Source organism: Lemur catta, chromosome 1 (genome assembly GCF_020740605.2).
Source record: "Lemur catta isolate mLemCat1 chromosome 1, mLemCat1.pri, whole genome shotgun sequence".
NCBI classification, from domain to species: Eukaryota; Metazoa; Chordata; class Mammalia; order Primates; family Lemuridae; genus Lemur; species Lemur catta.
In genome coordinates, this window is record NC_059128.1 from 225,631,667 (window position 1) to 225,643,990 (window position 12,324).

The window sequence follows — 12,324 nt, forward strand, 5'->3', positions numbered from 1 at the left end:
CATAGTACACATATACCACATTTCATAAATCCACTCATGTATTCATGGGCACTTGGGTTTTTCCACATCTTTGCAATTGTGAATTGTGCTGCTACAAACATTGGAGTGCAAGTGTCTTCTTTCATAAAATTGCTTTTTTTTCCTTTGGGTAAATACCCAGTAGTGGGATTGCTGGATCAAATGGTAGTTCTACTTTTAGTTCTTTGAGGTATCTCCATACTACTTTCCATAGATGTTGTACTAGTTTGCATTCCCACTAACAGTGTATAAGTATTCCTTTCTCTCTGCATCCACATCAGCATCTGTTGTTTTGGGACTTTTTGATAAGAGCCATTCTTATTGAAGTTAGGTGATACCTCGTTGTGGTTTTGATTTGCACTTCCATGATGATTAATGATGTTGAACATTTTTTCATCAGTTTGTTGGTCATTAGTCTATCTTCATTTGACAAGTTTCTGTTTATGTCTTGTGCCTATTTTTTAATGGAGTTGTTTGATTTTTTCTTGCTAATTTGCTCAAGTCCTTTGCAGATTCTGGTTATTAGCCCTTTATTGGATATATAGTATGTAAATATTTTCTCCCATTCTGTAGGTTGTCTATTTGCTCTATTGATTGCATCCTTGGCTGTGCAGAAGCTTTTTAATTTGATCATGTCACATTTATTTATTTTTGTTGTTGCTGTGATTGCTTTTGGGCTCTTCATAAATTCTTTGCCTAGGCTAATATCTATGAGAGTTTTTCCAACATTTTCTTCTAGAATTCTTATAGTTTCATGCCTTAGGTTTAAGTCTGCTGTCCACCATGAATTGTTTTTTGTGAGTGTTGAGAGGTGAGGATCTTGTTTCAGTCCTCTGCATGTGACTATCCAATTTTCCCAGTGCCATTTATTGAATAGGGATTCTTTTCCCCAGTGTATGTTTTTGTCTGCTTTGTCAAAGATCAGATGGCAATATGAGGATGGTTTCATATCTGGGTTCTCTGTTCTGATCCATAGGTCTATCTATGTCTCTGTTTTTGTGCCAGTACCATGCCATTTTTGTTACTATAGCCTTGTGATATAGCTTGAAGTCTGGTAAAGTGATGCTTCCTGATTTGCTCTTATTATGTAAGGTTCCATTGGCTATTTGGGGTCTTTTCTGGTTATGTGGAAAGCATAGAACTATTTATTCTAGATCTGAGAAGAATGATGTTGGTGTTTTAATGGGGATTGTATTGACTCTGTGAATCACTTTGGATAGCATAGACATTTTAACAATGTTGATTCTGCCAATCCATGAGCATGATATGATTTTCCATCTGTTTATATCCTCTGCAATTTCTTTCCTCAGTGTTTCATAGTTCTCCCTAAAGAGGTCTTTCACTTCCTTAGTTAAATATATTCCTAGGTATTTTATTTTCATTGTTGCTATTGTGAAAGTTATTGTGTCTTTGATTTGATTCTCAGCTTGGCTGTTGTTGGCATATATGAAAGCTACTGATTTGTGTACATTAATTTTGTAACCTGAGACTTTGCTGAATTTATTTATCAATTCCAGAAGTCTCTTGGTTGAATCTTTGGGGTTTTCTAGGTATAAGATCATATTATCAGCAAAGAGCAATAGTTTGACCTCTTCCTTCCCCATTTGGATACTGTTGATATCCTTCTCTTGTCTGATTGTTCTGCCTAGGACTTCAAGCACTACGTTGAATACAAGTGGTGATAGTGGGCAACCTTGTCTTATTCCAGTTCTAAGTGGGAATGCTTTCAATTTTTCCCCATTCAGTATGATGTTGGCTGTGGGTTTGTTGTAAATGGCTTTTATAATCTTGACTTATGTTCCGTCTATGCCTATTTTGTTAAGCATTCTTATCATAAAAGGGTGTTGAATTTTGTTGAATGCTTTTTCTGCATCTATTGAGAAGATCATATGGTCTTTGTTTTTGCTTCTATTTATATGGTGAATTACATTTATAGATTTTTGTATGTTGAACCATCCTTGCATCTCTGGGATGCAGCCCACTTGGTCATAGTGAGTTATTTTTTTGATGTGAAGCTGAATTCAGTTTGCTAAGATTTTATTGAGAATTTTTGCATCTATATTCATAAGGGATATTGGCCTGAAGTTTCCTTTTTTTGTTGTGTCCTTTCCTGGCTTTGGTATTAAGGTGATATTGGCTTTGTAGAATGAGTTGGGGAGGATTTCTTCCTTCTCAATGTTGTGGAATAATTTCTGCAGTATAGGTCCCAGTTCTTCACTGTAGTCTTGGTAAAATTTGGGCGTGAAACCATCTGGTCTGGGACTTTGGGGGGGGGATTTTTATTGCTGCTTCAATTTTGGTGCTTGATATTGGTCTGTTCAGGAGTTCTAGTTCTTCCTGATTGAGCTTAGGGAGGTTGTGTGTTTCCAATAATTTTCCTCCATGTTTTCAAGTTTATGAGCATAAAGATTTTTATAGTATTCAGAGATGATATTTTGTATTTCTGTGATATCAATTGTCATTTCTCCTTTTTCATTTCTGATTGAGCTTATTAGAGTCTTTTCTTTTCTGTTTGTGGTTAATCTAGCAAGAAGCCTGTCAATTTTATTTATTTCTTCAAAGAACCAAGTTTTTGTTTCATTAATCTTCTTTATAATTCTTTTATTCTCAATTTCATTTAGTTCTGATCTGATATTGGTTATTTCATTTCTTGTGCTGGGTTTGGGATTGGTTTGCTCTTCCTTTTCCAGTTCCTTGAGATGATTCATTAGGTTGTTGATTTGTGATCTTTCTGTCTTTTAGATGTGGTGTGTGCGATAATATTCATAACATTTAAGTTGAATCAATTTGAATACCAGTGTCTGAGAGGCTCCAAAATTTATGCCTCTTCATTCAGTCAATAATCCATTTTTCCTTATCCTTTATTTATTTTTTTATCTCTGTTCAATTTTCTAAACATGTTTAAACACCCCTTCACCAGCCCCTCACCACCCCAAAATACAATACTCTTTATGGTGAATCAATTTTATAAATGCCCTTGGTTGTGGCATTTTTAACATATTGACATATGTTAATCCACTGATACCCCCTTTTCACATGCACAGTCAACACATAGTGAACTCATGTGCCACTCACAGAGACTACACTGGTGGATTATGGTACTGGGTTCTATGGCCTCCCTGGACTCACAGATTCCACCAGAGTTATGACCATAAGGTCTTCTGGGCTTTATTTAGTATCCAGGGTTTCCAGCAGTGCTTTTCTGGTAAGAAGCAGCCACTTAGGCAATAGTGAAGGCCACAGGGAGCCATGTGATTGACTGCTGGTTCTTTAATTTCACCCCACATCCCCTGAAGTTCAGTCAGTCTGGTGGTCTGTCTCTGGTTACTTTGTCCATAAGGTCAGACCAGTGGCTATGTAATAGAATCACCTGAGGAGCTTTTAAGACATTACCAATGTTCAGCCCTCCTGACAGACCTCCTGAGGCAACACCACAGTGGCATGATCCATGCCTCAGGTGGTTCTCAGGTGCAGCCAGGCTGAGAAGCCCAGGCCAGAGACATCTTGTGCGTTCTGTGAGTTTGCTGCCGTTTGCCAGCACCTTGGATTTGTTCCTTTTGAAAACCGCATGGGGGTGGAAACCTTCCTCAGTCAAGATCAAAGCAAACCATTTATTTCCTTTTTGTTCATTTGTTTTGTTCTGTTGGTTTTTTTGAATTTTCATTACTTGGTGAACCTCTTTGATTGCCATATCTCTGATTCTGTAACTGAAATTTTCTCTTTGATGTGCTAAAGCAAATCTCTTATCATAGATTAGGAGTTTCTTGTCAGGTACTCTTCCCCTCAGATTCTCCTTTGAGAATCCTAATTTCTGATTTGTATCTGATTTGCCATTCCTGTGGCAACTGTCCTCTTCACTTGGGCTGTCTTTCCATTTATAGATGTCTGCCCAGAATCTACTTCCCTCTGCCCTTCTCCCAGAGCTCTTTACTTCTGGGAGTGATTCCCTTTCCTCATGCCAGTAGTTGGCTCAGGAACCCAGGTGGAAGCCAGTCAGCCCAAGGCACTCCCTTGGCCACATGGATCGATCCATGTGTCCCAGTGAAGGCCAATGAGATGGGGAAAATGTGATGGGGGCCTTCTGGGAAAAAAGGGTCCCTGTGCTTAGGACCAAGCTATCAGAAATGATGTTCTTTTTTCCTGTGGACATAGTGAAAGGTAAAGCCTGGAACTACCACGGTAGTTCTTATCCACAGCAAAGGAAGCCAGTCTGGGGAGGAAGCTGACCCAAAGAGGAAGGCACAGCTGAGGAAAACACAGAGAAGTGGAAACAGAGCTACTGTATAAAACCACCCCCGAAGCCTTCCCTATATCTGGGTGTTCAACTGCAGAAGCCAGTAATTTCCCTCAGTGCATAAATCAATTGAATTGGATTTGCCATTGTTTATAACCTAATTCATTGCAACTGCTATATACTGGGACATCCTGCATTACTCCAGGGGGAAACATGAAGATTGCTCACATATGTACTTTCTGATCCTTGGCATGCAATTATTACTGGGTTTGAGAAAAGTTCTTAAAAATATTACCTCTCATTTTTCCTACAGAAATTAATTTCCCCCATCTTTATTATTAAAATTTTCAAACATTTAGAAAAGCTGAAGAGCTTTCAGCCTACCACCTGCTTTCAATAACTATTGTCATTTTGCCACATATTTGCATTATATATTTCTATATCTGTATTTATCTAACTACCTATATTTTGCTGAATCGTTTGAAAGTGAATGTCAACATTTTGACACTTCATCCTTAAATACTCGAGCTTAGCATATGTCTCCTAAGAACCATAAACACATTATGAAATTTATAATTCCTTAATATCATCTACTATCCAATCTATACACACATTTTCCCTATTTGTTTCCCAAATTTTCTTTTGTAGCTCTTTTTTATCCAAACTAGGATCAAGTCAAGTTTTACTCATTGCATTTGTACCTTTATCTTTTACAACTTGTTTTCATAACTATTGCCCCCATTTTTATTATATTTTTAATCTAAAACACAAAAGGTCATTGTGGAAAATTTCCTTGGTCTTCTCTTTCCTGACAAATATTCAGCTGGATTGGTTACACTCTCCATTACGTAGTGGTTCCCTCAATTCCTTCCTGCACCAATTTCTATTCACTACTCAAAAATAAGTCCCATGGACACCATCCCTCTTTAAAAATCATGACCCTGGGGGAGAAGGGACAGATCTCCTTACAGAATTCCAATTAATAGAAAATCATCATTTGGCAAACACCACAGTAATAACTGTTGCAGACAAGAACCATTGATGGATCCTAAAGTTAATGACAGATGGCACTTTAAGTGATCAAAGTTCTCTTCACAGGCCATAATGATATTGACATGATGTACCCACTGATATGACACACTGAGCTAGGCATAGCATCACTTACGTAGGATTTCTGCAAAAATCCATGACCTAAATCAGACAAACCCACACTGAGGTATAGTCTACAAAATAAATGGCCAGTACTCTTCCAAAGTATCAAGATCAGAATGACTAAGGAATTGTCCTAGTTTGGAGGTGATTAAGGAGACATGACAGCCAAATGCAATGTGGGTTCCTGGATTGGATCCTAGACCAGAGAAAGGACATTAGTGGGACAATTAGTCAAATATGAATAAACTCTGTAAATTAGTTAATGGTATTTTTGGCTTTGATAATTGTATTATATAAGATGTTAACATTAGGGGAAGCTATGTGAAAAGTATACAGTTTATGTACTATTTTTACAACTTTTTGTAAGTCTAAATTTTTTTTTAAAGATCTCCTCAGTTAATTTATGAATTTCTCTTTCAGGGCTAGTGAGTTTGACAAGATCAAACCAAAGACTTAAGAAGCACAGCCAGGGAACAAATCCACGTATCATAAAACACAACTGCTGTTGGTTCTTACCTGAGAGCCTCTGTCCCCTCACAAACACACTCCCATTTCTGCTCAGCTTTGATTTGGAGTCTGAGCCAGAACGTCCCAGGTTAAATATTGATTTCCATTTTTTCGATTTACTGGAAAGCTTTCTCCTAAAACAGACAAGGCACAAGGGGTTAGTTTGTTAAACTAGTCATTTCAAGAGGAACTTTAAATTGAGACAGAATATTCCAATCATGTTCTTGGTTATGAATGGCTCTGATATTTTAGGAAAAATCCAAGTGAAGCCTGACTCTCACCCTACCAGGGGATGCCCTAGATGAACAAGCCGGGCTTTCAGGAGTCAGAGCAAACCGTACTCCCCAGAGCGAGAGGCAAAGGCATGCTATTAAAGGCAGGGGTGGGGGCACACAGAGGGAGAGATCAGTGGGAGTCTCAGAGGTCACAAGCAACCACACAGCCCTGGGTATTCTGGCAAGCACTTCAGTTCTGGGTTTTTGAAGATACCATATTTTTACGGGAGTAAACACTAAAGATCAGACCTTGGTCCTGTTATGCTCCCTGCACTGTGGCCACACCACTGGATGCCCACAGGCGAGAAGAGGGCTAGTGAAGACTTTCAGGGATTGAAAAGGGTTGGATGAGCAAGCCGCCCTGGAAAAGGATCTGGCCTGGTGTGGCTGGGGAGAGTTAGAGCCCACTGGGTGTGGTCAGTGGTCACTGTAGAGAGAGGCAGAGGGAAGTTAGGCTTTGCCTCATACCAGGCTGCTTTGGTAGGATCGGAGGCAGGGGGTGGGAAAGGCTGGGCCGGGAAAGCCTGGCACCACCAGGGGTCACCATGGAGGCCAGCCACTGGACATCATAAAGTTCTAGGTTGAAACTCTGCAACTTGTGGGTCATACAAAAATCCCTTTCTTTACAGGGGCCTCATAGAACATCCTGATCTCAAGCCAAGCTTGTTTTTATGATGAATCTGAGATAGCTCTGCAGTGCTCAGTGGTTTCTTTTGGAGTAGGCCTGGCTTTTTTCAAACACTTGGCCTTGGGGAGTATTTTATAGGGTGGCATGCCTTGGGGTATGTTGCACCCCAGGTGTGGTTGAAAGCACAGAGAAAATGCATCTGATGGTCCTTCCAAGGAATTCTTCCTGATCCCTGGGTAGGAGTCATTCTCCAGCGATTTGGGGAGAGAAGACGTAGGGCTCAGTCCCAAGAAGGCACGATCCAGGCACTCCAGGATATGGAGGGGTTTCTCACCAGGTGAGTTCCAGGTGTACCATTCTTACCTCATGCAGCGTGACTGGTGCTCCCTATGGTTGTGCAAGGTGGCAGCCTTGCAAGGGGTGCCTGTTTGCTCACCTCTTTTGACCAAACAGCAGGGATGATGCCCTCCAATGAAATCATTGCCTTTCAGCCCTTCTACTTACTGTCTGCCTAGAATTTAGGGGTCCTGCTTCAAGCCCTGCCTCCTCCTACAGTGAGGTACCACTGACAGGGTGGGTGGAGACCAGGGCGCAGCAGAGGAAGTGAGAGGCAAAAATGAAGAACAAAAATATCCCACCAATGAGAATGGTGCTTGGTTTGTTTCAGAGGGGAGGTGGGGCTCTGACAGGGTTGAGAGGAGCCAAGAAACAGGAGCGGGGCGGGGGGTGCGTGTCCCCTAGTGCCACTCTTAGCCTATGGCGGCACCATTTGTCAAGGTGTCCTTCACCCTGAGACCCAGCCCGGTGCCTTTTGTAATGTCATGTGGGTTAGAGGGCAGGGGGAGAGGGGTCAAGTTTTTGTTTTTAGTACAAGTCCATTTATAAATGTCAAGCCTGTTTTGTCTAAACTGAAAAGTAAGAAATTTCAGTCATGACTCATGACATGACCCCACAACCCCCACCCCCAACACGATGTTTGGGGTCCCCGCTGGGAGACTGGGGGTCTCGAGAACGCTGGGGCAGTGAGCAAGGACATCAACTGCTGGTGAGAGAGGCGCAGAGACAGCTCCCTTCTCTTCTGGAGTGTTTCCTCACGCCCCACCTAGATGCCCGCCCCCCAGCCCTCGGTGCCATCTAGGTCCTGAGACCAGATAGTCTCTGTCCCCTCCTACCACACACCTCCCGGAATTTAAAGGAACACCACTTACTTGTTGTCTGGCAACTCAAGGACGGTGTGGAAGAGGGTGCCCATGGGAGGGACAATCTCGGGCAGGCTGTTCTCCCTCCTTTCCTTCCGAGCGGGGTGGTTTGTAGCCAGGCTGCGGGCCTGAGCTTCCTCCAGGCTCACCAGCTTCATGGGCAGGGAGAGGGCTGGCAAGGTCAGGCTCTTCAAGATGGGCTGGTTTTCTGTAAAGGGAAGAGAAGGGCTCAGTCCGGGGGAGGCCTGAGCACCGGGTCCAGCCAGACCCCCCCGTCCGTTCCTGATCTCGTGACGAGGGCTGAGTGCCAGCCCTGGCTTCTCTTGGGCATGGTGGGGCCTGGGGCTGAGGCTACACACAGGGAACAGATTAGCCAGAGGACAAACAGGGGCTTCAGGAGGTAATTGTGCTTTTGGTACTTTTCAGAGAGGGACCATTCATTCATTCATTCACATGACAGTTATTGAGTACTTACCATGAGCCAGAGTAATGATAATAGGTCTTTATTCTTGAAAATTGTGCCTACTGCTTTGGCCAGGTGGGAGTGTATGTCCAGCCACAGAGGTAACCTAACTCAGCTGGGGTGAGACAGGACACTGCCCCACTCCCCACAGCTAGAGAGCACATGCTCCAAGGCCATGTCACATTGGAGCCTCTAACTTCCCTGGGTCACCCAGGCTTATATCCCTGCAGTAAAACAACATTTACAGCCTATACTATTCCCTAAAAGACATGTGGCTTCTTACTACCCAGTTGTCTTTAGTGCATGCAGCTAATCCTTTCCCGCTCTAGTATTTTTTTTAGGAAAGGAAGTGATGACGACAGTCTATGAAGTACAAGGTCATCTCTTTTCTCCAAGTCAGTAGTTCTCATCATGATGCGATTTTGCCTACCACTCCCCACCACAGCTGGGGACATTTAGCAATGTCTGGAGACATCTTTGATTGTCACAAATGTGTGTGAGAGTGCTACTGGCATCTGGTAGGTGGAGACCAGGGATGCCGCTAAACGTCTTACGATGCACAAAACAGTGCCCCACAATAAGAATAATCCGGCACTAAATGTCAACAGTGCCGAGGTTGAGAAACATGATCTATGCAAAAAAGAAGTCTAAGTTTGCTTTTATTTCGTCTTTGGTGACCTTGGCAGTTTTCTGTGACTTCTGAAGTAGTGAAGAAACTCAAGGATAACTTAGACCAACTGAGACTGAGAAATCACCTTTGGCATAAGACTCACCTTATTTTCAGAAAGCAGCATGATGGCACTATTTCTCTTTGAAGAGCATGGCCCTCTCTGGGTGGAAGGAAGTAAAACCATTGAAAAAGGGCCTCGTAGAAAACAGAGACAGTATGTGACAGCGGGGTGTTTCCAAGGAGGACAGCACAGCTGCTGTCCAACAGGACTGCAGATAAATACATCCTGCGACCCTGAAAACTTTGCAGTCAAGTTTACGGCTTTAACCTAGTCTTCTGACTCAATCCAATGGAGGTTAAAAACATTTAAATTTAATTTACTTCCAATAGTTGTTCATATAGATTCTCACAGATTCTAGATGATTTATGATTTTTTGTTACTCACTTACTTAAAAAAGTTAAATTACTCTGGGAGCAACTGGAATAATGGGAAGAACGTAGACTGCAGGGTCAGGAGAGCTCAGTTTAGCACCCATCTCTCCCTCCGTTCCAGGCCCAGAGGAAGCCCTGCTCATCATCTCTGCTTAGGTGTTTAACAGGATCTCTAACTTACATGCCATGGCAGAGCTTGTGATCTCTGCTCCTCATTGATACCTGGTACCTCCTCTCGTCTTCATGTCAGTGAATGGCACCATGGGCCAATCAGTGAACAAGCTAAAGCCTGGAGCAGTTATTTTTTATTCATTCCCTTCTTTGATGATTCATCCCTCCCCCCATATGTAGCCTATAAGCAAGTCTCATAACTGTACCTCCAAATATATCCTGGCCCCAGCCACTTTCCTCCTGCCTACTGCTAATATGCCTGTATGGGCCGCCACACTTTCTCATGTTTCATCGTAGCTCCTGCTTCCAGGCTTGCTGCCTTGCAGCCTCTCCTCCACACAGCAGCCCGAGTGCTCAGCTCCTGCGCGCACCTGCTCAAAGTCCTCCAGTGCTTTCCTAAGCCCCAAGAACCAACCAGACTCTTGGCATGACCTACAAGTACCTTTCATCTGCCTTCCCTCTCCTCTTTGCCCACTCACACAGTGGTCTTCAAAAATATACAGTAAAAATGTTGGAATGTATACTCCCTTTATATATGTGTACATTTGTAAATTATACATAGATGCCATTGTATTAATATTATGGTACAATAGAAAAAGTATATAAAATAATACAAGTTACAAAGTATAAGACAAAAATAAATGAAAAAAGAAATTCTAATAGTTTCTTCCAATACCCATAGTTTACTGCTTTGGTCTTTGGTACCCCCAGGGTGGGGCATCCCTCTTTGGAGACCACATTGGTTCCAGCTACACTGGCCCACGTTCTGTAACACTCTGAGCTTGTTTTCACCTCAGAGCTTCTACAGTCCTTGTTCTCTGTCCGTGGGGAACATTTGTCCCCAGATCCTCACATGACTGGTTCCCTGTGTCAGTCAGGTCTCGGTTCAAAGATCAATTCCCCAGAAGCCATGACCGCTTCAGCTAACTAATATTATGCAGATACAGTTCTCATACACCACTGATTCTCCGAGTGTGGACCTGACCAGCAGGATCAGCATCACCTGGAAGCTTGTTAGAGATGCAAATTATCAGCCACACTTCACACACATTAAACCAGAAACTCTGGGGATAAGGTCCAGTACTCTGTGGTTCAACAAGCTCATCAGGTGATTCTGATTGACACTGATGTTGGAAAGCCACCCGCATACAGCAGGCTTCCTGAGCAACTGGATTTCTGGTTTTTACAAATTAGGCTGACAGGAATTCAAGCACATGAGCCAATTCACTCCTAATGTTCATTGTGCCATTATGAGATACCCCAAAACACTTGTTTTTGTACACCTACTGTCTGGAGCAGGGCAGAACAAAGCAAGCACTCAAGAAATGCTTGTGCAGCAAATGCATTCTGAATGTACATGTGAGTATGAACATGTTACCTCTAGTGTTCATCTAGGACTTCAAGGTGAAGGCATGAGGGTCTTCAGTAATATCATAGTGAGAGTAAAGACAAAATCTAACAGTCAAGAAGAATGTTGCTAGTGCCAGAATTTGGAGTTTAAGAGCTCACTAAAACTCGTAGAACATTATTCCAGTTCTATTCTACCACACCACACTCACAGGATAGGCCATAGATGCAACTGATCACATACATGGTAAAGTCACATGCAAACACACCAGAGCTTTGCTACACACATACAGATGTATATATGTGTGATCCCTGGACACTGACACACAGTAGTCAGCATGCACACACACACACCCAAAACTGAGAGCGAGAACCAAGCCTACTCTCACTTATTCTTGGGCCCCATGAATAGGGCAAGAAAGAAGGATAGGCTGTGGGGGTATATGCCAGGAGAGTCATTACCATTGTTCTCCAGAGACCCAGGTGCGCCATTGTTAAAGATTTGATCCACGTGATTCAATATGAACTCAATCACCACCTGCTGGACCCGGACTGCAAGGAAGGCTGCATCTCCGTTGCAACCAGTGGCTTCGATCTCTTTAGACCTACACCGTGAAAGCAGCACATCCAGTGAGTGAGTCTGCCTTACAGCCTGAAGCAGCAAGGGGAGCCAGTGGGCCTTTTCACAAGCCCCATCTTCTAAATGTATACAGTTTATTTTATAGAATATTTAACTATTTAAGACCAATTAAAGAGACTCTCCAAAGGCTGTGAAGCCCAATAGACTGAACAGATTTAAAACAGTTACCAGGTATTATATATTACAAAATTATAAATACTATCCTGTCAATATACAGAAATTGATTTTTGTTTTCTTTATAGGATCCCTCAGCTCCCACTCAATTATTCTATGGGGCAGGTCATCACTTATGAAGTCATATGAAGCAGCTGGTCACGTTTATAGCCAGCTGTGACCCCACCAAAATCAAAAGTCAATGAGTCCCAAAGACACTAAAGCCCTTTTCAAGAAATTGTAACATACACACCCATAACTTTAGCCACATTGTGATTGTAGCCAAAAAACGAACAAAACAAAACAAAAAAACCCCAAAACATGCCTTTGGAATCCAGAGCTTCCAAGTTAGTAGGCAAAGAACTTAGGCTATTAAAATCACCTTTAGTTCATATGTGTTACAAATGACCACTTAGCTCCAGGTTTGTCTTAAAG

At 42.4% G+C, this 12,324-nt stretch overlaps 1 protein-coding gene across 1 annotated transcript in view; it reads right to left on the reverse strand.

The window, feature by feature from the left end:
• ARHGAP31 (Rho GTPase activating protein 31) overlaps positions 1–12,324 on the reverse strand; it is a 112,895-nt gene that overhangs the window by 19,164 nt on the left and 81,407 nt on the right. The window contains exons 6-8 of the mRNA XM_045540216.1: positions 11,559–11,701; positions 8,023–8,221; positions 5,921–6,045 (exon numbers count right to left, since the gene is read on the reverse strand). Of these exons, the coding sequence (XP_045396172.1) occupies positions 5,921–6,045; positions 8,023–8,221; positions 11,559–11,701 (467 nt within the window). The remainder of the gene's footprint in view (positions 1–5,920; positions 6,046–8,022; positions 8,222–11,558; positions 11,702–12,324) is intronic.